General features: G+C 43.3%; 1 protein-coding gene across 1 annotated transcript in view; it reads right to left on the bottom strand.

Annotated features, from left to right (window-relative positions):
* The window catches only part of Fam189a2 (family with sequence similarity 189 member A2), a 55,809-nt gene that overhangs the window by 7,022 nt on the left and 23,165 nt on the right, over positions 1-25,622 (bottom strand). Inside the window, exons 3-6 of the mRNA XM_028764039.1 lie at positions 13,659-13,789; positions 6,853-6,981; positions 5,011-5,118; positions 4,734-4,867 (exon numbers count right to left, since the gene is read on the bottom strand). Coding sequence (XP_028619872.1) covers positions 4,734-4,867; positions 5,011-5,118; positions 6,853-6,981; positions 13,659-13,789 — 502 coding nt within the window. The remainder of the gene's footprint in view (positions 1-4,733; positions 4,868-5,010; positions 5,119-6,852; positions 6,982-13,658; positions 13,790-25,622) is intronic.

Here is a 25,622-nt window from a genome sequence, read left to right as displayed (position 1 = left end):
GAGAGCATGGGTGGCTGCCAGGCTCTGAGAGGGGGATAGGAAGTAACCGTTTAGTGTTTATGGACTTGGCAATTGCTTATGGGAGAGGATAATGCTTTGGAGAGAGTTAGAGGTGGTGGTTGCGCAATGTGGTGGATATACTAAATACCACTGAAGCACATCCGGTAACAACAGCCAAAGCAACTGAGATAAGAAGACTCTTGGTGCTCTCCTGTATTAGTTCACAGATTAGTGAGAGATTCTCTGTTAAATAGCTTTTTTTAAAGGGGGGGAATAATTTCAAACAAAAGGTGAGCATTGCCCCCAGATCCAAGACAAAACAGGAGCTAACAGGAAGGACCACAGAGTGACTCCCACATCCTCCTTGGCAGTCACTCTCTGACTAATGATGCACTGTGCCAGGTGTGCGGCCCTGGATAAAATTTAAAAACAGTCCTATCATGAACAAAGAAAGAGGTGGGTTAACATTCTATTTTTCTCTGAACTTGGTATGACAAACCTGGCTGAGTTGACAAAAAGATCTATATTCGTTTGGAATACTGACACCTCACTCCCACAACAAAGCTATAGCTAACTGAGTTTCAGCAGAAACACTTTTAAAAAGTCTCACAACTACCAAGATACAGAGAGACTGACCTGAGACAGTTACTCTGTCATGTGAACAGGTCTGAAACACCAGCTGCTGTTTTCCTGGTTAAAGCTAACTTCTCCTGGAGCTCCTCTTCCTTCCGCAACCATACATGCTGATTCAACTATTTCTACTCTGTTCTTCACTGCCCTTCTCTTGCTCCACCACAGGGTACGTGGGGTTCCTTAGACCATGACATCTGCCACACTTAGCAATATAAGTATATGATTCCTCTGCTTTATCGCAGAAGAATTACTCAATTATACTTTCCCTTTCCAAATTACATTTCTCCCAACCAATGTTAGATGCTTTCCCTTTTCAAGCACTTCTGAAGTTATAGTTCTTCTTGTTGTTAGAGAGGCCATGAGGTCCCTGTGCCCACAGATAAGCACCAGAAAACCAGACATTTTAAACATGCAAGGTTGTCTTTTCAAAGGAACTGATGCATAACCTGTTTTTCCACAGAGAAGGCTGGGAATGGATGTGGTTAGTGCCCTGAATGGCCTCTGCACTATCTGTATAACTGGGGCCACACCTGATCCTCCCCCAAGTCCTTAAGATAACATATGTAGTCTATCTATAGATCCCAGCTTCAGGGGCTGAAGAGATGACTCAAGGGTTAAGAGCACTGCCTGCTCTTCCAGAGGTTCTGAGTTCAATTTCCAGTAATCACACGGTACCTCAGAATCATCTATAATGAGATCCAATGTTCTCTTCTACCATGCAGACATACATGCAGATAGAGCACTTACATAAACTTACATAAAATACATAAATAAACTTTAACAAAAGAACTCATCTTCATGGAAGAAGGGACACGTATGTTAAGAGTTTCAATGTAATTACCCCCTAAGCTTTATTGTACACACAGGATTGTGTTACACCAGAAAACTTTTCTAAATTGTACTGAACTTAAATATGAAATATGAACTTAAATATTAAATTAAGCTTGAACCAACACTGGCTACTGAGTCATATTGAACAGGACTTCCTTCTTGCCTCATGAGGATAAGAAGACTCTTGGTGCTCTCCTGCATAGTCCAATGGCCATGGTATTTCTAGAGCCACCCTTCCCCCCACCCCATACACTGCTGTTTTTTTCTGTGGTTGAAGGACACTGGGCAGCAAAATAAAAAGCAAAACCAAAACTCACAAGATTTCCTGTCAGTATTTATACCAAATAATAAAAAGAAGAAAAGACATTAGAAAACACAGAACTGAGATTTTAAAGTAATTACAAAGTATAAAAAGGCAAAAAGTTAAACAAAACTGAGAACCCTGTGCTCCTTAGGTACTAGAGAAAGAAAATAAACAAGAAGAAACCACCCATAACAGTGCCTCTTCTAAAAAAATAAAAAAAGTCTCTTCTTAGAATATGAAAAAAACAAAAGAGGAACCTTATAGAAGTTGGTGAAAAGACAGATTCAAGGCCAGATGCATCTGAGAGGCTGATTCTGAAAGGGAGACACATTAACTGGATTTAAAATTCATCTTACTCTTTGTGCCCATTTATGCTGCCCTGAAAGGGTAAAGTCGAGGTTTTAGAGGTAGAGACTGGCCCCTGACTTGAGGTGTGCCCCAGAGCGGGTGTATAAAGTGTCAAGCATCCAGTGAACAAAGGAGTCCCATGAAAGCCTCTTCCTGGGCTGGAGGGTTCCTGCCAAAGCTGTCCTGGGTAGACATTCTCCTGAGACAAGAACTCAGGCATGGATTTCATTCCAACTCTCCTACCTAGCTCATGCTGCTTAAGACTCCAACTGCTGAGTGTCTCCAAAGAACTAGACCCTTCCTAGATTTAGTGGAGAGGTCCTGACCAATGAACAGCACAGTTGTCTGAATCAGAGAGGCCAACTTTCTCCAGATATGTCGAGGCTTCAGTCTTGAATTAGCACCCATGAGTCATCTTTCTAGCATTTATAAACCCTGCCTTTGCCCCTTCGTCAAAGGCAGAGGACTGGGGAATCCCTTGCCTAGGGCATTACTATCCCTAGCTCTGCCTACCTGTCTGCTCTCTGACATTCCCTACCCATTGGCTATCTTTGCACCCACAGAGGTAAGCATACTCACAACCTATTGACTATCTTTGCATGCACAGAGGTAAGGCACTGGATCTCCAAGGTCAAGAGAGTGGGCTTGCATCTTAGATGCTAAACTCTTCCAGAAGGAAAACCAGAAATTGAAGATGGCATTTTATACAACATGATCACAAAATGAATGACTCCTATGGTGTCATTATGTCATTAGGATGACCACTGATGCTGCATTTTGATGGACAATATTTCAGAGTCAGCACCAAAGAAAAGTCCAGGTAAGCCACTTCTTAGGCAAATAAGAGTTTATGGAGCTGGTGGTGGTTTGACTAGGAATGCATGCCATAGGCTTATATGTCTGAATGCTTAGTCATCAGACTGGTACTCCTTGGGAGGGATTAGGAGGTGTTACCTTTTTGGAGTGGGTGCATCACTGGGGGTGGGCTTTAAGGTTTCAAGGCTCAGTAGCTTTCTCTCTTCCTGAAACTTGCAGATTCAGATGTAGAACTCTCAGCTACTTCTCCAGTGCCATGTCTACCTGCCTGCTACCATGCTTCCCACCACCATGACAGTGGACTAAACTATAAGATAGCCTCAATTAAGTGCTTTCCTTTATAAGAGTTGCCATGGTCATGGTGTCTCTTTGCATCGACAGGACTCTAAGACAGATAAACAGGATTGTTACTTGCTTGAAAGTTATTTTCTCTGGGATCCTTTATGACTCAGCCTGAGTAATGGAGAAGAATTAGCTTGAGAGGTTTAAAAACCAGAGACAGCCCACAGAGAACACATGCTTTTTTGCCAACCCTCTTCAGCATCTTCAATCCTCCACACAGTTTCTGAAAGGATCAGAATCACTCCATCCTTGCCCCTTGATGCTCTGCAGTGTCAGCGGGTCACTCCCAAGACAGAGAAGCCTTGCTGTCCCAAGATAATTTGTTCATCTAGTTGACAGCCCTCCCCGGCTTTATGGCTATCTCCTCCTCTGCCTGGGTAGGTGTTCCAGGAGGGGTCAGATAAGATTCAAAGAACATGAGCAGAGCCTAGGTGGGAACTGTTTCAAATGCATGCATAGCTGTCCTGAACATCATAAAGTATTTTTCCAGCAACCTCAAACCTGTACCCCATCTGTCTGATGACTCTACAGATATCCAAAACTACACATGCTTGACCCCAGACATCAAACTAAAGATGCTAATCTTCCCTTTGACCCCAGAGATTTTTTTTTCCTTTGGAGCTTAACATTTAAACCCAGCACAAAATCACTTCTCTAGGGATGCCAGAGCTGACTGGGTGACCCAGTTGGCTCTTCTGGGCTTGGGAAACCTCTGGGCATTGAACACTGTGATCCTAACACTCATGTTAGTGATCTAAACTGAGCTCCTGGCTCGGAACAGAGGAAGCTGGACTAACTCATTTTGAATTTCTATAACCCAGCACAGCACCAAGCAAGTAGAAGAAGATTGGTAATGTTTTCTGGATAAATAAATGAGGTCATTCTTTAAAGATTCGATCCTAGGCATTACCATAAACTAGAAGAATACATACTCCACTCTACAAATAATAATTTCTGATATTTAAGGAAAACACTCAAAATTTGAGCTGAAATTTGAATAGAAAAATTAAGCATGGTGTCCATTTTTTTCCTAAGCCAGAGAGATGCAATTAATAATTAATTTTTTCTTGGTGGCTGCAAAGATTGCCACAACTGTTGGGACTGGTTGATGGTGTTATAATAAAACATCAATTCTGCCTAACTGGGTGTGTTTCCAGGGCAACAGAAACTCCCAATCCTGTCAAATTATAGCTGTTATCTCACTGGGTATCAGTTTTCTCTAGGAAGCTAAAAGAAATTGAAAAAGTTTATCTCTAGGTCAAGGTTGGACTTATCTTTGAAGTCGTCTGGTTTATCAGAGAGAAACAAAAAAACAGGGAAAAAGAGAGCTGGTCCAGCAGGACAATCTGCCTGGATTTTGAAGAAAAAAAGTGGAAGCTCAGGCTGAGTGTTCTGGAGACCATACAAATCTCATGGCAGGGCATAGCATGGAGACCCCAGCGTGACGTAGGAGTTATACCTGCGGTTCATCCGAGGTGTGCAGGAGTAAAATGTGGCAAAGTAAGAGGGGGGAGGCACTGGCGGTACAAAGTCGTCTGGGTCCGGAATCCGCCCGTGCTCTTCCACTTCCTCAGCAGACATCTGAGATTCATCCTGATTAAACAGCATAACAGGAGAAAAGCATTGGATCACACAGTAGGAATGGACTGCTAGCTAGAAACTCCACACAGTACTTCCACACACAGTAGGGATGGACTGCTAGGTCAAAACACTTTACAATGTGTTCTCACACTTACAATACATGGCCTTCTGCTGGCGAAGATCTGGAGGTAGCGCAGGGCGGCAGCCACCAAGCATACTGTGGTGGTCAGGGCGTTCAAGGCACACAGGGCAAACAGGACTTTCTGGAAACAAGACCACTGATCAGAGAGATGTGCAAAACATGTCAATAATGATGCTGTCCAAACTGGCAAGCTTCCGAGCAGATGAGGCCGGGGGTCACATAGCATCTGGCTTATGGAAGTGCGGAAATAAATGCTGGCTTATAATTCTTCAAACCTGGACTGGTAATACAGTAAAGCTGCCTATTCAAACAAACAAAAACAGCCTAGACTACGTATAATGAGATGCACCTATAATCCTAGCATCCTGAAGGCTTGAGGCAGGAGCATCTGAGTGCCAGGCCAAAGTCCACTTCAAAAAATAAGCAACCCCAAAAACATACCCGGCAAGCTCCCTGTCTCACAGAGGCCTAGTATTAGTTATATACAGGGCAGTGGGACCTCCATAGCCATGGGTTCACCTTCTCAGAGAGAAAATGGAAGCTACTCCGAAGAAAACCAAGACTGTGCTGAACATGGGCAGGCCCTTTTCCTATCATTTTTTTTTCTTAAATGATATAACAACTATTTGCAAAATGCATTGCACCAGATGCTGCACTATATATGGCTCAACCATGGGGAAGAGTGTGTAAAGGTTATGTGCAATCAATCCTAGGCCATTTTATGGAAGGGGCTTGGGTGTGACCGAGTTCGGCATCCTCAGGGGTGCTAGAGCCAATTTCCCAAGGACACGAAGGGACTTTTTTTTCCCAAGCATCTGAATAATATCTATAAATTTCCCTTCGGAAGAACAGTGAGCTTATTCTCTAGCCAGTGCTCCCAACCACCCAAGGGACAGCATGTCTCAGCAGGATGGAATCTGCTTAACGTGTGGCCACTGCTTAGGGAGCAACAGGCAGTGGTGGCCCAGGCACTCAACTACCACACAGTGGGAACCAGGGACAGCCAGGGAATAGATAGGTTTTCTTTCCTCAAAATAGCAGCTAAGTCAACACTGAAGGTTGCTGTGGCTACAGCCCTGGCTCCTTCAGGGGCTTTCCTCAAGCTAAGTCAGGCTTAGAAAGTTCCAGATGATTCAACCATCAAACATCAAACATGCAGAAACCAAAGTAAGCAGGTCACTTTTAAGTCCTGTACTACCCAGAGCTTGAAGCACTGCAGAGTTCTCTCTCTGAGCTTCCTCCTCCTTCCTGAAAAGCAAAGATCTAAAGAAGTGGTTGACTAACCAGCAGCTAAGGAATCAGCAGCTGATTCTGCCACCCACTCCAGTCAGACTTCAGTGGTTTGGCTCCATCATGAAGGTTGATTTTGCATTTCTCTTTGACCTGAATTCTTGGTGTATTCTCCAGAATTTTTTTTTTTTTACTTATTGTTGCCTATTAAACAAGATATAAAAGAACTCAAGTGTCACCTGTCATTTTCTGACTGATCTCACTCTATGTGTCATAGAATGGCAACATTCAACAAGCTCACGCAGCTCACTACAAATGAACAGCAATGCCAAGTGAGTGGGCAAGCGAGGCTTTCCTGAAAGCTACACCTCAGATGTGTGTGTAAGCATATACATATGCATAGCTGGATCCTTTGCAGTTTATAATTATAATACACAATGAAATCTCTCTGCCCATAATTTAAAACACAATCTGTGGCCTCCTCTACACTCTGTTCTAACCGCAGGTTAGTGAGGGGCTGCTCATACTTGCTTTCAGCAGCTTGGCTTGGAAATATCTCAAGGAGCAGCGTTCTTGGACTCCTGTGGAACATTTCTTGGTGGAGCCTGTGAGCTGTCCATCATACCTTAAGCAGAAGGTGTACAGCGCTACAAGGCTGGACTGGGAAGAGTTTCAAGGCATTTTCTTTGTCCGTGCATTTGGCTGGTTGAAATTCTTCACAACAGAAGCAGATCTTGCCTTCACCTAAGTCCACCTTAAGGAAAGATGTAGAACAATGATTTTATTATTTAAGGGGAAGAAACACTCTTGCTACACACACAGCATGTATCATACAGAATATGACATCTATGGTTCCATTTCAGGCAATCACAGGCAAGGTTTATTTTAAGAGTGAGTGAGTGAGTGAATGAGAGTGTGTGTGTGTGTGTGTGTGTGTGTGTGTGTGTGTGTGTGTGATATGCATGTGTATATGTATGTGTATGTACATGTGTATGTGTATATGTCTGTGCAATGTCAAAAGAGGATCCCTTACAGCTGAACTTACAGGAAGTTTTAAGCTATCCAATATGTGTACTGGGAGATGAACTCAGGACTTCCGGAAGCAGAGGACAGGCCCCTAACTGCTGAGCCATCTCTCCAGCCTCAAAGTTCATTTCTTACAAATGGTACAAGGTCACTGCAGGCCAACATGGGGCTGTTTTGTCATATCCTTTGGGGACTTAGAGTTGTGAAACAGCCACCATCTTGGTGCTGTGGCATGAGGGACACATCTGAGAGATAGAAAACGCACAGTAACTGATACTTAAGGTAGGACTGTCAGATAAATGTCAGGACTCCCAGTAGAAATGTGAATTCTCCACAGTATAAGGATGTCTCAACCATTGCCTGAGGCATGTTGATGGCACCAGCAAAGGTCCCTAGCAGTTCATCTGAAGTTCAGACCCCAGTGACTATCCTATAATTTTCCTAATGAGGGCTGACAACCATGCCCGTCACTTTAGCTCATAGCTTTGTGGCCAAAGTGAATCACATGATTGACTTTGATTCCAAGAAGGCAAAAGAAGCCCAGTCTACCTCAAGGGTAAGAACCACAGACTGAATTCTGTGAACAGTAGGCCTGGATCACGTAGAAAGACCTCCCAGAGCTCATTTTCAACATAGGCATGGATTGTTCTCGAAGTGATAGTTGATGAATAACCTTATCCATTTTTAATGAGATGCCCTGCCAATGTTTGGCCGCTTTTCCTAGTTTTTCTTAAGGCAAGCTGAGAAAATATGTAACACCTGGTTTGTGTAAAGACGACTCAAAACCGGAGGGCAGAGGCAATCTTTCTAACTTGTTCTGCAGTCTGAGCTGACTTGGCTTTGCTAACCGTTTTTCTAACAGGGAAGGTTACAGCTCACTAACTGTTCCTTCACTAACTGTTAATTAGGCAGCTCTCAATTCACCAAGTGCGAACTCTCCAGAGGAGGACCACGCTGTCATGCTGTTTGAGCTGCTGGGGAGGCAGTTTTCTTGTTTGGATTAATGTTCTTAATTTCTAGGTGCAGCAGTGAGTTTCATAGTTTTGTGAAAATTAAGGGAACATTTTGTTCCTTATAGTGAAGTTGAGTGGAAAGCTAAAGAAATACAAGTTCCCACCACGACATGGGGATCCACTATTATAGTTTATTTTTTTCTTTTGAGGCAAAATTTGCATATATATATAGTTACATATATATAAGTAGTAAGTATATCATTTGACAAGTTTTCTGCAATGCACTTGTATCACCTTCTCAATACCGGCTGTTACAATCGCATCAGAGACACTCCCTCACGGCCCTTCTCCGTCAGTCTGCCCACTTCCATCCTGGGACAACCACATTGGTTCCTTTTGCTCCTGTAGGTTAGTCTGACCTCTTCCAGAGCCCCATGGACTCTAACATTGTCAATTCTTATCATAAAACTATGTTTACGATTATACATTATTATATTCAGTATATATGTATATATATATATATATATATTTGTCCCACTGTTAATACTGACACTAGTCTCTCACCCTCTAAATGAAAAGGACAATGGCCACTTCCACAGGCTCCACATGCTCTTCCTCCTCTCGGCATCCCTGGCCTCCCTCTGCCCCTCTCCTCCTCTCGGCATCCCTGGCCTCCCTCTGCCCCTCTCCTCCCACAGTCAGAGGGCTCCGTCACATGAAGTTGAATGCAGCAGAGCATTACTTGGAAGGGCTCCCTCCTCTGAGCTTCCTGTGGAACAGAGCCTGGGTTAGCACCAACAACAGTGCTGGGTACTACAAAGTCAGCCTCCTGCAGATGACAGCCAACTTTCCTTTTCCTCCCTCCTCAGGGGAACCAAACTCTTTCCTTGTGACTCGGGTTGATTTCTATTTTCAGTCCTTGGTGCAGGCCTCCAGACCTTACTCAAGGGCCCGTATTTCATAGTTCCCTCTGGTAGTGTTAGGTGTCGTCTTACAAAGAATCCCTTCCTCACCAGCCCCCTCTTGCTGTGAAGTGTTTAATGAGGGAAGATGAAGGCCCAGGGGTGGGGGTGGAGGATGGATATCAAGGCTGCAGTATCCTACCAGACTGCCAAGTACACAGGAACTATTGGGGTGAGCCCAAATAGATGGCAAGCCTGTCCAGATGAGTGTAAGCTAATCACTTTAAACAGGACTACTTGAGAGTTTGATCATTACACGGTCATGAATGGCAAGAATTAGTCCTACTTGCCCCAAGAAGTCCCGGGCTCTGTGCAAATGACAGTAAGCAATAGTGCCTTTTGTGTTCCCGCTCTTCCGCCATCTTCATTCTTAACCCGCCTCTGCTCAAGCTAAGGATTTGCTCTTATTTCTCTTCCATTGCTTTAAGTCATCTCAAAAATACCTGTAAATTTTCTCAAATGCAAAACGCCCTCCCTTCGACTTTGAAGTCACTATCTGACACTATCAGATCCTTGCTCTCCCTTGTTATGCCCAACACTAAGGTTCTCAACCTTAGTTGCACATTAGAATGTTCTAGAAATATTTGAAAAAACATGCTGAAGCCATATTTAGCAACTAGGGAAGTATAAATTAAATTGCAGTGACCGTGTGTGTGTGTGTGTATGTGTGTGTGTGTGTGTGTGTTGCATACACAGAGGCCAGAAATGGGAAAAGAAGGTTATGAGGACAGAACTCAGGTCTTCAGCCAGAGCAGCAAGTGGTCTTAGCTACTGAGCCACTTCTCCATCCTCAATTACTGTGACAACAAGCTCTTAGTTTAGTCCCTCAAAATAGAAATATCTTCTGCTGGTGGAGATGGGAGGCATTGCTGGACCTCTGAATTGAAGCTCTTCAACAACAATACCCATTCCAAAGGGCAAGTGCTAGCCAGGCACAGTGCTGAGTGCACTCAGGAGGCAGAGGCCAGCAGATTCTCTATGAGTGCCAGATCAACCTGATCTACATAGTAAGTTCCAGAACAGCCAGGACCCTATCTTGAAGGGTTAATAGAAATGTCACTTCTAGCAGACTAACAGTAAAAAGAGCCAGGAGAGCAGCTCGGCTAGTTCTAGGGCTTTGTGCTACAAGAACAAGAACTTGGCTAACCACAAAGTAGATGATGTAAATGATATGGTTGAATAAGATTGAGCCTTGAGAAAAAAAAAACCTATACTTCCCCATGATTGTTCCTCGAACCCTGTCATAAGATGAGTAATGGGCTGGCACTATCCCCATGATTGTTCCCTCAACTCTGGCACTTTCCACAGTTACCCCTTCCCACTCCCCCTGGGTTGTGGTTTTTTTCCTTTAAATACCCTACTCTCCCCGAGCTGGAGGTCGAGCTCCTCTGCCCCTGCGTGGGATATAGGGTCTCGGCCTCAGAGCGCTGACTGAAATATATCTCTTGCTGTTACATCAAGATCGGTGTCTCTGAGTCTTTTGAGTGATCGTGAGTTCTCGTGGCTTGAGTGGGGGTGTCCCCTCCCCAGGGGGCCTTTCAATCTCAATCAATCAATAATTTAAACTATTTATTTTGACCAGCTACAAAGGAAAATTGTGTATGAAGGAGCTTCTTATAAAGTTGAATGTCTTTATCACATAATTCAGTAATATTTGCCCAAGAGAAATGAAAGTATGCTATCTCTCTGTCAGAACACTAGCCTGTACCTTTAGGCCAGATTGGATCTGGATCGGGACATGCATCCCTTCGGCTCCCTTCAGGACAGTGTTAAGAAACAGTCTGTGCTAAGACTTGTCAGAGCTCGGTTTATGACACCTCACCCTCCATGCCCTTTGCCATGTATACTATGTTGAACTAAACCATAGGATGTAAAACTTCCTGCTACCTTCTAAAAGGTTATAAAGTTATATTTTTTCCTTTGTTCTGGAGATTGGGCTGGAGACATCTCAGCCATTTTTATCATGGAAGTGTTCTGAAGGCTACTCCCTAAGGAGGCTCCTCTTCTGCCCCTACCCTCACCACACCCCTCCTGCTCTGGCCTCCCCCTGCCCTCGTCCTAATCCCGCTAATGGCAGTAATATATTCTCTCTCTCTCTCTCTCTCTCTCTCTCTTTCTCTCTTTCCCTCCCTCCCTCCCTCTCTCCCTCCCTCATTTTCATTACTCTCTCTTATTTTTCATTCCTAATGATGCCCCTCTCAGGGTTTGAAAAGGAAGCTTCATGTCCTTTTAAGGTCCCTGCCATTGTCCCTTCTTGGTATTTTGTACAACCATCTGGCTAATGATCTCCCTCCTACCTTCAGGCCCATCACAGCCTTGAGGCTATGAATGAGAGTGGCTCCAATAGCATGCATTTAAATACCTGGTCCCCAGCTGGGAGAATCGTTTGGAACCCTAGCTGGTAGAATTGTTTGGAAGGATTAGAAGGTGTAGCCTAGTTGAAGGAGGCATGTCACGTGGGCTTTAGGTCTCAAACGCCCATTGCATTCCCAGTTAGTGCTCCGTCTCCCCCTTTGTCTACTACTTGTGGATCATGATGAGCGCTCTCAGCTGTTCCTAACACTATGCCTTTCCTCCAGCACCATGGACTCTAACCCTCTGAAACCATAAACCCAATTAAACTCTGTCTATTACAAGTTGCCTTTGTCATGGTGTTTTTATCACAGCAATAGAAACCCCAACAAATACAAGGCTCTTTTGTACTAAGAAACCTCATAAGTGAAGGGACTTCATCAGCTTTCTTTCCAGACTGACCACCATCATGCTTCTTTCATTATATTAAACATATATTTTCTCTTTCATCTGAAGACACTCATGTCATATCAAGTGGCTAGCTAGTGCTCAACACTATCACTTGAACAAAAGGCTTTAATGCTTGTTTTAAGATTTGTGAAGAACATGAGAAACCACAGCAGGTTTTGTGAGTTCCTGGGGACTTTTCTGATTGGGAAGGTTATAGGTTTCTCCACAAGGACTGACCACAGGTTTTCTAGTAATAAGTCAGCCTTCTTGGTTCACATCCTCTTAGTTTCTATAGGTAGACTACACTGGACAAAATTCCAAATAAATAAGACTTACTATAACTTGTTAAGAGTCTACACTTGCTGCTTTGTGCTAACTGAGATGTTTATCACTAGAAGTCTTTTTTTTTTTAAAGGTTTAGATACACGGGAATACACAAAGGAACTGACAGCCAGGCTTGGAAGGGACATTTGTGCACTCCTGGTCACACCAGCCTTATACACAACAGGCTTAGAAGGTGGCAACAACTCAGGGACCCATCTATAGATGAGTAGACAAAGTGTGTCACAGACACAGACAGTGGAGTATTATGAGTCAGCCTTTAAAACAAAGAGAATTCAGGGGCTGGAGAGATGGCTCTGCAGTTGAGAGCACTGGCTGCTCTTCCAGAGGACTCACATGGCAGTTCACAACTGTCTGTAACTCCTGTTCCAGGGGATACAACACTCTCACACACACATACATGCAGTCTGAACACCAATGTATATAAAATAAAAATAAATACATTTTTTAAAATTTAAAAAGAGAAAAGGAATTCTGACACAGACTATACTGCGGCTATACCTCAAGGACAGCCCCCTTCCCCCAGAAAGACAAAAACTGTGTGATTCTGTTTGTATGGACCTGTCTGGAGTATTTGAATTGATGAAATAGATGGTGGAATGCTTAGTAGCTGGGGGAGAGGGTGATGGAGAGACATGAGGACCTCCAGAGACTCTTCGCACAGCAGTGTAAATGTACACTGCTGAACACTACTGATCCATACACAGAAAATGCTCAAAATGGACTCTTTTATGAGCACTTTGCCACAATTTATAAAAATTATTTATTTGGGCTGGGCTTTTTGTTTTGTTTCATTTTTTTGTTTCTTTGTTTTTGTTTGAGACCAGGCCTCTCCACATTGCCCTGGAACTCACTATGTAGACCAGGCTGGTCTTGAACTCACAGAGATCATCTGCCTGCCACTGCCTCCTGAGTATTGAGATTAAAGGCCTATGCCACCATGCTGGCTCTATAAAACCTGGTTTAAGTCAGAAATTCTGTAAGTTTACAGCCTCTTGTCCACCAGTGTGAGATCCAAAAAGCTCTTGATTACAGCTTCCTGTCCCAGACGCCACTGGCTTGCTATATAATAGATGATCAATGTATTATATTTCTCTTCCAAAATCAGAAAATCTCCCAATGCTAACACATACCTGGCCTCCAAAGCCTTTAGATAAAGGATCTTTGACCTAGATTCTGGTGACCTGGATTGTTTGCTCTTTAGAAGCAGACAGGCCCATCCATTGATCATGGAGACCTGACCCATCCATCCCCTAACCAGGGGCTGCTCTGGTGCTGATACGGTATTGGCTACTTGCTACTCTGGCCAAACGACCGACAACTGAGGAAGCAACACCTTCTCTTGGCTTATTTAGGTTAGGGCAGCTTGTGCCCCTGGCAGAATAGTAAGATGACAGGAAACTTACCAGATCACATCTGGGCACGCTGGACACAAACTGGGCTCCTTGACAGCCTAGGATGAACCCTGCGAGATTTAAGAGGATGCAAACCACGGAGAGCAGCACAAAGAGATTTACCTGCAACGAGAGAATGGGTGCTTAGAAAGGAGCCGACCGTGCAGACGGCTTCGTGTGCAGATTCGTGTTAAATATATACATTTAAGCCAGACATTATCTTCCAGGAGGAAACTTTAAGGGAAAAGTAAAAAACAAAAAAAAAGTGAAAACTTTAAGGAACAAAGTAGGGGCTGGAGAGATGGCTCAGAGGTTAAGAGGACTGGCTATTCTCCCAGAGGTCCTGAGTTCAACTCCCAGCAACCCCATGGTAGCTCATAATCACCTATCATGAGATCTGGTGTCCTCTTTTGGTATACAGGCATACATGCAGGGAGAACACTGCATATATAATAAACAAATGAACCTTTTCAAAAAAGGAAACAAAGTTAAGTCTTATTTTTACATTTTTTTCATATTTCTAAGTGTCATGAACTCTCTAGGTCCCTGTTTTCTTTCTCTCTGCAAATATTTCTTCTTCTTTGATCTTTTATCTGTATCTTACACTAGCCTCCAGCTATTTCCTCCTTGGGCCAGTCAGCTTCTGCCTGAGTTTACCAGATCAGTAACTGCAAGCAGGCAGCTGTAGAGCCCGGGGTCTAAGTGGACCACAGAAGGACAAGAGCTGGGTCATCAAAACCCAGAAATCAAAATTACAAATTAAAGTAAGGGGAGGAGGCTCTTGTTTCAAGCCAAAACATTTTAGGTTCTAAAAACTGTTCAATAATCTTCCATGAACTTTTTTCCAAAGTTAAAAAAGAGCATCTCTTCAAATAATTAAGGACTGCCTGAAGCCAACCAGGAACTCGGTGTTTGCTTTGTTCAGTTAGAGATTAAACATGTCTTTCAACTTGAGAACTGATTATTACAAAAACAAGACCTTATCAAAAGCAAAAGCAAATATAAAACATTATTCTATAGTTATCAGTATTAAAACCAGTCATCAATTTGGATAGCTGATAATGTCAGAGCCGGCTGGCAAATTAGTTCACATGTAAACTTCAATATACCAAAAACATCTTCCTTAACTTTTGTTCTTACTTCAAGTCAGGCTGGCAAGAGTTCCCTAGACCCATTCCTTACTGACACATGATGCCACTCCCGGGGGAGGGAGGGAGAGAGGGAGGGAGGGAAGAAGAGAGGGAGTGTGTGTGTGTATGTGTATGTCTTTTTTCCTCTGCAATAGGACTTGGCTTCTTTCCTTTCACTGTTGCTTTGCACATGTCTCTGTCCAATCATTGGAAAATCCTACAGCAGCAGCAGTTGTTGTGACTGTCAAAAGCTGGCATCCCCACTGATGTGAGCAGCATACAACACATGCCCTTTGCACTGTACCATTCATACCAATGCTTGCCGGGAAAAGAAGGATGCAGAACCGTCCAAGGGTGTAATGCAATCTCCCCACATGGCCTTCTCTACACTGCTAGTTGCTATTTGAAGAGCTGTAATGTGCCTGCAGTCTTCAGGCCTACCAACATAACCAGTGTGACTACAGGAAAGACTTAAATTTGGCTCTGGAAACTTTCTTTTATTTCAAGGTACGATACCTTGGGGAAGAAAATGTGGTTATGGCCCATATGCCCACCAGCATAATCACTAATCTTTATAACTGGCCTATCTCTGCTTCTTCATAGCTGGAATTGCAGTACAACACCATGCCTAGTTTTCCTTTCTTTTCTTTTTTTTAAACATGGGTTTTGGGGCTTTAACTCAGGTCTCATGCTTGCAGTGTGAGCACTTTACTGTAGCAGTGAATTAGTTAAACTGCTTTGGCTCCCAGCAGGTCACACACATGCACGCGCACGCGCACGCGCACGCACACACACAAGCACCTGCCCAAGAGCTCTCTGGGTTTGAGAATGAAACACATACACCCACACCCACACACAAAGCACCAGCTAATTTTGGTGTGCCTTGACTAGTTCAATGGTTGGGCATTTCTAAACCTCCTCATGGCTAACAAACACACCCTCCCTCCAGTATTCTTGAATTAATATCTTTTAAAAATCTGTGTTTCATCTCTGCTACCCCAGACCCAGCCAGGGAAGTAGCCTCTAGGGCTACTTTTCTAGATTCTTACATGCCAGTGGGCCTTTAAATTTCATCTTTTTCCTTCCCCATCATGGAAATTCTCTTCCTCTCCCCTTTCTCCAGGCCCTTGGCCCTCACAATCTAAAAGTCCCACCTCTGTCTTTCTGCCCAGCCATTGGCTGTATGGCAATTCTTTATTATCAATCAAAGCCAGCTGGGGACTGGAACCCTCAGATCTGGAAGTAGGGTTTTTGGAAGAGCCAAAATAAGACAAAGCCTTAGAGACAATCCCCAACACTTTACCAGTTGAGCTATGTGTCCAGCCCCATAGTATACATTTTTATGATAGATCATAGAAAAAAATATTTTCATCAGTGATGAAAAGACAATCCAATAAGAATATAGGCAAAAGATCCACACAAAAATTACACACACACACACACACACGCACGAGAGAGAGACAGACAGACAGACAGACAGACAGACATGAAAAGGTATTCAACATTGTTAGTCATCATGAGCAGAAGTTAAACCACAATGACATACCACCCCACACATCTTAAATGGTTAAATTTTCAAAGCTGACAATGCCAAGTGTCACTGAAGGTAAGGAACATGTAGACATTGTTATGTGAACAAAAAAATAGTCCCATCACTTTAGAAAAAAAATTCAGTTTCATAAAAACTAAATACAAGTCTCCTATGTAGAAGTGTCCCCAATAATTCATGAAGATACTTCACCCTCCTGTCTCTACTCCCTGTGAACTGCCCAGAGTGACTTTTTTCCAAAAGCATACAGCACTCAAGCAGGAGGCAAGTCACTTCCCATCAGAGAAACCAACAAACACTCTATCCACCAGGCGACATCTTGTCAGCAGCGTGGGATCCTGATAAGGTCAACTGGAAATAGTACTTTGTAACTGTGACCCACCCCACCCTGCCCCTATTTTCTCCCTCCTCCTCCACCCCCCCAACTCAAAATAACCTCTATCATCTGATCCTGAGTACAATTTCAATCTTATACAAAATAAGCATCCCTCAAATCTCTCAATATCATCCAAGGGACCAAGGGATCCCTGAGAAGCTGCCTCAGTCAGGAGGAGGGAGCATCGGAGACCCGGCAGCTGTGTGATGTGGCCCACTGGATGGGATCCCAGACAGAGGCAGAGCAGAGACTAACCTACAAAATCTGAAGAGTGGGGTCTTTGACAATACAGTATCCCTGCTGATTCTAGCTTGTGACATTTGTGTCTTACTGTAGTTAGATGCTAATAACAGAGGCAAGGCAGTTTAGGGTCCTCTGTGCAGTTTTTAAAAATCTAAACCGCAGCCAGGCATAGAGGTACATGTCTTTAATCCCAGCATTTGAGAGGCAGAGGCAGGCAGATCTCTGTGAGTTTGAGGCCAGTTGGGTCTACATAGTAACTTCCAGGACAGCCAGAGCTACATAATGAGACCCTGTCTCAAACAAACAAACAAAAAACAAAAACAAATGTAAACTGAGATTCTCAGGCATTCTAAGATCTAAAAGCTTTAATTTTCATTTAAAAAATGGAACAAAATGAATATTTAGCAGTTTACTTAAACAGCAGTGGAATGTTTGAGCAACGGGAGGGAAGGCACTATGGATGCAAAAAACAACTGAACAAAGATCAAAGCCAAGACGTCGAATGAAAGAGATGCTGTGATTGCACTTGCATGAAGTTCATGAGATAAAAATCAGCCTGGATGAAAGAAAACAGAATCTGAGGCATAGGGATCAAAGAGACACTAGGAGCTTCTCAGGAGTGACAGAAGACCACAGCATGGTAGGGACAGTGGTCACAGAGGTGATTGATAGAACCGACAACACAGCTCCCGGAACATTCAGGGCTGGGGTTTTATTGCACATGGGTTATTTGCATCATCATCCTTAAAACTCTAGTCAAGGGTCTGGAGAGATGGCACTGGTTGCTCTTCCAGAGGTCCTGAGTTCAATTCCCAGCAACCACATGGTGGCTCACGACCATCTGTAATGGGATCTGATGCTCTCTTCTGGTGTGTCTGAAGACAGCTACAATGTACTCATATAAAATAAATAAATCTTTAAAAGAATAAAACAAACTCTAGTCAAACTCTTTAGCCAATGGTCACCCGAGTTACCCTAGTGCAGGCCACAGTAACATAGACCAGGAGCAAATAAATACATAACACAGAGGTCTGTCCACCCTGACTGTCACTGATGTGCTACCAACAAACACTAGGAAAACATCAGTTGTGAATGACAAAAATTCCAGTGTCACAAAAGCCACCCAGCAACACCAGGAAGGGGAAATTTTTCTTATGTTTCTTATATTTTAATCATTCTTTCCTTTAAAAAATATTTCTGCAGATGATTCGAGTTTCTCTTTACAGAAAGTATATATAGGATTTCTCTTTATAGAAATACGAAATTTGGGGCTAGGATCCAGTGCAAATTTAGGCTTGCCTACTTATTGTTGCAAAATCCTAGGAAACCCTTGTAAGATTTACTTTTCTGTTAAATAGATCTTTGTCCTATCCAATCTCAAGAAATTAATGTGATATACAAATTTTCCTATCTTAAGGTCCTTTGAAAAATAATGTACAGATACGTTTACTACTAAGTAAAGAAAAGAAAACTGGGCATAGCAGCATACATGCCTTTAATCCCAGTACTTGGGAGGCAGAGGGAAGAGGATCTCTGTGAGTTCACGTCCAGCCTAGTCTATATAGCGAGTTCCAGACCAACCAGGGCTACAGAATGAGCCCCAGGAAAGAAAGAAAGAAAGAAAGAAAGAAAGAAAGAAAGAAAGAAAGAAAGAAAGAAAGAAAGAAAGAAAGAAAGAAAGAAAGAAAGAGCGAACATTCCCTCTTTGGAGAATGGAGCTTGTTACGACAAAGTGAGTTTTACAAGAATGTCACTAGTCCTGGTGCCAGCCTTTCACTCCTTAGTCTGTGACACACCTGAAATGCAGTCATCTGGAAAGGACACTCAAGTGGTGAATGTAACCAGCAGGCATGCTGTTTTCAAAATGCCTTCTTTGGACCGAACTGAACATGAGACCATAGGCATCTGTGTGGAACTCCTGCCCATGTGCCTAGCCAGCTCCTCTCTCTGCTCCCTCTTCCTCTCCACCTGTGGCTACAGTAAGGGACTTCTTTGCCTTACTTTGACATCCAGTTCAATTTGGTCATGAAGAAAAACTGTCAGAAGACCAGAGGGAGAAAAGCAAGGCAGGCTGTGGAGCTGGTCTTCTGGATCCTTCTCTACAGCTCTGGCCAGATGTGCCCCTGATGTAGAGCCATAGGCCCAGTCTAAGATCTTGTCCAGGATGCTGGCTGGCTTTCAGATACCAACCACAGTCCCATGCCCCTCCTCTATGTTGAGAGAACAGTAAGAGTATGGTCCCTGCAGCATGCATGAGTGCTTGGAACTGTCCCTTTCTTAACCTCAGGCCGTACTATAATTGTGCCATTTGTTTTGTGCTGGGGCATGACATGACTTCTCCACAAAGTTTTCCTGTATCTGATCCTTGCTTTCCACTCTTTAAGCTCAGGCCCTTACCCAGTTCTCAGCGCCCACATGGAAGCTTACAACTATAAAATAAAATGAGCATGGTGAAACACTATTGGCCTTTAAACACATCAATAATTAAGTGATTCCAAGGAGACCCCAGAAGAGTCAAGCCCAGCAATGACCAGGAGCGAGCCACTGATACCTGTGGTGATACGGATGAGCTCAGCAGTATCCAAGGGGGTGAAAGCATCTATGCTTTGTGTCTCCATATATGTAAAGTTCTAGACCATGAAAAACTGAGGGGAAAGGGGGAGGAGGGAGAAAGGAGGGAAGGAGGAAAGGAGGGAGGGAAAGAAAGAAAAATGAGCAGACAATATTGTACACCCCAGTAACCAATCAGGTCAAGTCAAGTACTTCATGTGACATCTGGATAGTTCTGACACCAGAAAAGAACCAATAAAAACCCAAGGAGTTTGCTTCTACCAGTGTCCCTAAAACCAAGCCTGCCAGAGCCATGTGCTCAATAAATGATCATATGGTGACTGAGCATTTCCCAAATGTTCCCATAGGTTACTGGTTTTCTGGGAAGGTTGAACAGGTAAACTGGTATCGAAAGAGGGAAATAAATGTAACTAAAACAGTGAGCATTTCTGAGGAGAACTGTTAGAGTGTTCAGATAACCCACAAAGCACCCAGAACAAGTTGCAGTGTGTGGCTTCCTTGTGTAGATGCAGGTCTTTTCCAAAGATACCCACCTGGCATCTCAGAGGATAGAGAGCTTCCAGAACCCAATGTGGGATCAACAGTTCAGGGACTTCTACTTGTGACTAAACATAAAAGATTGAAGTTATTTGAGTTGTCCAATGTCATCAGTGACAGCCATGTTACCAGAAAAGAGACAGCTCACATTGTCACTAGTACTCACTGGTAACAATGTGAGTCACCACCGAGGGAGGATTTTGTCTCCCACAATGTGCAACCTGAGGAAGGTCAAGGCTACAGATCTAACAGCCAGTTACAGGAAATAAAAGGGATAGATGAACACAGCAAACCCAGCACCAGATGCATTATAACTCAAAGAGATAAAAAACAGTTTCTTCATCAGAAAAAAAAAAAAAAACAAGAGGAAGAGAGAGTTAGAGACTGCAGCAAACATGGAGAAGCATCAGCCAGATGCAATGCAAGATTGTTATTTGGCTCTATTCAAAGCAAAGGAACCATGAACGTTATATATGAGGCAGTGACTAGATGCTTAGCAAGCTTAGTAAAGTGTCTGTCCTTTATAACTATATCCTAAGGCATTTAAAGATGAAGTGGATATGCTGGGCTTTGCTTCAAAGCCTTCCAGAGGACGAGGAGGAGGGAAGTCATTAGGAGTCTCTATGACATCATTTTGGACAACCGCTGGTAACTGTAGCTGGACTATACATGGGAGCTTTCTAGTTTCTCTCTATTTGCAGGATGCTCCAAAGTTTCCATAACATAAGAAGAGAAGAACGAGGGACAAGGAGAGAACACTGGCTCAGCAGGTAAAAGAGGGAGCAAGTGTAACCTGAGACCTGAGTTTGATCCCCCAGACCCGTGTAAAAAGCCAGATGTGGTGGTACTCATCTACATCTGTATTCTCCATGTTTCTATGAGACGGGAGGCAGGAGGCAGGAGAATCAACCCAGGAAGCTCATGAGCCAGCTAACCTGCTGTAAAGCAGCAGAAACATGAGATCTCCCGTTCAACGAGGTGCACTGTGAGAGCTGTCTCTAGAAGGTTGTTCTCTGACCTCCACATGTGTGCCATGGAGCCCATGGAGCGTGCACACACACATGGAATAGTGCAAACACACACACACATACTCACACACACTCACACACTTTTTCTAAAGGAGTTACTTTTTAATACTAAATGTATATAATCTTTTAAAAATTGTTTTTGATGTATTTATTATTTTATGAGTATCTTGCCTGCATGTGTGTACCATGTACTTGCCTGCTCCCCTCAGAGATCAGAAGTAAACATCAGATGCCCTGGAACTGGAGCTACAGATACCATATGGGTCTGGGAATAGAACCTAGATCCTCTGCAAAAGCAACAAGTGCTTTAGTTCTCCAGTCCCAAAATGATATAATCTTATTGACTGTCTTTGCTTGGGTTACTATTACTGTGATGAAACACCATGACCACGGCAATTTGGGGAGGAAAGGATTTCTTTGACTTATACTTCCATATCATTGTTCTTAATCAAAAGAAGTCAGGACAGGAACTCAAACAGGGTAGGAAGCTGAAGATAGAAGCTGACGCAGAGGCCTTGGAGGGGTGCTGCTTACGGCCTTGCTCCTCGATAATCAAGAAAACGCCCTACAGGCCTGTCTACAGCCACATCTTATGGAGGCATTGTCTCAACTGAGATCTCTCAGATGACTCTAGGCTGTATCAAGTTGATATAAAACTAGCCAGCACCAGAACAGCTCTGCTTCAAAGTTATTTAAAAAAAAAAGAATATTAGTATTTAAAGTGTCAGATATGCTTTTATGTGTTTTTTGAAAAAAAAATCTTTATTTTATTGGTAGCACATAAAGTAACAGGTTTCCTATGGCATTTCGTATACACTGGTATCATTTCTTTAATCCGTGGTTGGCTCCCTTTCTGGAACTGATGAGACATTTGTTTATATATCTCAAGATAAAGTGAAACAGTACTACCCACTACAATACAGACAGTATACTTCTCAGATCATCAAAATATATAAATATATCTCACATATACCTTCAGAGAGCTGTAAATGTAGCACACATCAGACAAGAACGGCTTCAATGCAAAGGATGATTTGGTGATCAAAAACTGTCAATAATGTCACAAAACTATAATTATGAAATAAACACTAGTATAGAATGGAAAAGGCAAAAATAAACAAACACCTAGAAGATAAATTAAGAACTGAAGAGGGGGTGGGGCAGGCTCAGTGGTTAAGTGTGTTTGATGCTCTTGCAGAGGAACTGAGTCCAGTCCACATCACCTACATCAGGGAGCTCCTGCGTGAAGAACTTAACACCCTCCTCTAGCCAAGGGCACAGATCTGGCAAATTCATATTCTTTCCTCTCTCTCTCTCTCTCTCTCTCTCTCTCTCTCTCTCTCACACACACACACACACACACACACACACACACAAGTAAAACTGAATCTTCAAAAGATAGAGAACATAAATAATTAAGACCAAAATTGTGAAAAATTTAAAGTAAAAAGAGAGACTGAACCCAAGTGGCCCCAGTTTACACTAGGGCATCTGATGATTTTATGCTTAAGAAAGAAAGAGCAGAGGAGGAAATAATCATAAAAAATAGTGAAAATTTTGTGTTTTAAAAAAAGATGTGGCTGGGCGGTGGTGGTACACGCCTTTAATCCCAGCACTTAGGAGGCAGAGGCAGGTGTATTTCTGAGTTCGAGGCCAGCCTGGTCTACAGAGTGAGTTCCAGGACAGCCAGGGCTACACAGAAACCCTGTCTTGAAAACAAAACAACAACAAAAAAAATATGTATCTTCAAGTTAAGAGTTCACTGCTGTTAGGGTACGCTGTGTGAAGCTATATCTCTGTCCTTCCTCACCTACCTAAGGCATTCTCTGATTGGCTTTAATAAAACTCTGATGGCCAATTAGCTGGGCAGGAAGTGGAAAGTGATAAGGAACTCTGGGGAGAAGGAGAAAGGTTCTTTTGCCAGGAGACACGGGAAGAGACTGAGGTGACTACAGGCCTGGAAGGTATAGCTAGCCATGTGGCTGGATGGCACTAGGTGGTTGGGTTAACTCAGATGAGCTAGTCGAGAGTCTGCCCAGCTAAGGCAAAAGCTTCGAAATATTAAAAGGTCTCTGTATGGTTATTTGAAGAACTAGCTGGTTAAGGAACAACAGCTGCCGTGTGATTTTCCAGCATTAATTAATATATACAGAATATTAATAATCATCTTATACACTGTCATGCTGTTTTCTCTTCAGGTGACATGAACATTTCAGTTTTTACTAAAAAAGCTCACTAACTAAAGGCTGAAGGAGAGAATACTCTCCCTGAGACATACCTTTGCAACTTTGGGGAAGTAACTCAAATAAAAGAAAAGTGTGTCAAGGAACTAGATATAAAAGCCTCACATTTAGAGTCAGTGGATGTCTAGACAGAGACTCAGTCTCACGTAGCCCACGCTGGCCTAAACTCACTATGTAGCGAAGGCTGATCTTGAGTTTCTGATCCTCCTGCCTCCACGTCTCCAGGGCTACCACTTACCAACTGAGCTACATCTCCAGTCCCAGAGCCAGGAGGCTGTTAACAAAAGTTCAAGAACAACTCGATAGACGTAATGGTTCACCTCTACTGCCAGCTAGGCTGGATTGAGAATAACCTAGAAGACTCATCTTTGTTGGGGCATGTCGATTCGGGTTTTACTGAGGAGGAGGGGCCATCCTGAAAGTAGACACCACCAACGCGCAGGCTGGGGTCCACTGTAGACTAAAGGAGAGGGGACAGTGAACTGAGAACAAACATTCGCCTCCCTCTGCTCCCTAACTGCAGTCTCGATGTGACCACCCACCTCACATTCCCACTGCCAGTTCCCTATCATGGTAATGTTATCCTCTCCAACTATGGGCCAAACCAGACATGCCAAAGAACAGGTACGGATGTCTGCCTGACGCTCTATGCAAAACACATGTAACAGCAGAGATCACAAATCTAAGACTAAAACTCTCTTCCTTGATTCGCCTTTAGCTAGAGAGAAGACGCCAATACAAAAGTCATGGTCCAAAACAGAAGCCTGTGAAAATGTGACATCAAGAAGAGTAATGCGTTTGGGTGGGCTGCTCAAGACACTGATCCCCCGAGTGACATGGGATTACATCTCCTACTCTCTACCCATCATGCTCCTGGTGTCACTGGGAATAGTGTGTACGAGTGAGACTCTTGAGAGAAATGGTTTGCTGTTCTTTTCCAGGGTTAGTCAAGGCTTCTCTGTGGGGGTTTTACCATTCCTTGTCTATTTAGATGAAATTCAAGGCTAGGTCCTTGATGTCTTCTCCAGTGTGAGATGAAAAATGTCCTCTGATCACCTGATAATTAAAATTCAGTCGTTAAAATATCCGTATTTGTGTCCTAGTTAAGGCTTGAAACTTCATTTGAATTTTGGCTTGTCTCCCTGGCACTGCACTCATTACTGTGGGAAACAAGCATGGCCACATGGGAAGGGCAAGGGGCAACTGCAATGTCCTGCTTCTGATGTCTTGTGTCTACGTCTCAGCTTGCCATCTGGCTGGAGCTGTGAGTGCTAGTGTCTCATTATTAGCCATTTAAGGATTCAGTTCACTCTTAGCACATCTGGGGACTCTCCACCAATGAAGCCCCCACTGGTTCTTTTGGGACACCTATTGTGGAGCCACAGTCCCTGGCTTGCCATCAGCAGTGCAAGCCCAGTCTCTTTCCTCGGGTTTCCCCACACCTCAGAGCCAACACTCCCCTTGCAGGTCCATCTCGCCAGCTACAAGCATTTTGCTAGAACCTGGTCTGTGAATACATTGCTGTTTCCCAACTGAGACCAATGGGGCATTCCAACCAGCCTAAAAAGGCACAATGCTGGCACAGTCAAGCACCTAGGAACCCATATCAGGTCTCCAAGTGCTTATCTCTAAGTACACCCTGAGGGGAGCACGAACTCATAATGCCACCACAATCTAGTAACTTTCTCTAAAACATTTGTCTTTTTAAGCCCTAATCTTTTTATAGGCTAAGGGGACAGAGATCAGTTTTTCAGTAACCATTTTTGCAAACCCTACTTAGATCATCTAAGGCAGTCTAGGATGTGGGTGCAATTAGAATCTCTCCTACAGAGGCCACAGGTAAATGTGACACAAAGACTCTGCTTCTAACTCCCTAAGACAGAACCATTCACAATGTAAACACACAGTGTAAACACACTGCGGATGCCATGACTGTACGACTCGGTAGGAGCAATAGCAACAGGCAAGATCTGGATGCTGTAACAGACTCCAAAAGCAAAATGTCAGTACTATGATAATATAAGGGTAATGTTGTTATCATCAAAAACTGGAGGATGGAATGAGGAAAAGGAGGGGAAATGGCTAATTTCTTCTTATAAAAAACAGTCAAAAGAGCATCTAAAGCAAAGGAACTAGACATAGAAATATATAATATAATTTAATATTATAAAGTCACCAAAAGAAGAAATAAAAAGTACTTTAGAAAGTGGGAAGGGAGAGGGATATGGATTAGCACAAAGGCCATACAAGTTGACAGTGGTTAACTGAGGGGCACAGCATCAGACTGAGGGCTAGAAGA

This window comes from Grammomys surdaster, unplaced genomic scaffold (assembly GCF_004785775.1).
Source record: "Grammomys surdaster isolate TR1022 unplaced genomic scaffold, NIH_TR_1.0 141, whole genome shotgun sequence".
Lineage (NCBI taxonomy): Eukaryota > Metazoa > Chordata > Mammalia > Rodentia > Muridae > Grammomys > Grammomys surdaster.
Note: the sequence above shows the minus strand (reverse complement) of the source record. Positions and strands in the feature narration are given on the sequence as shown.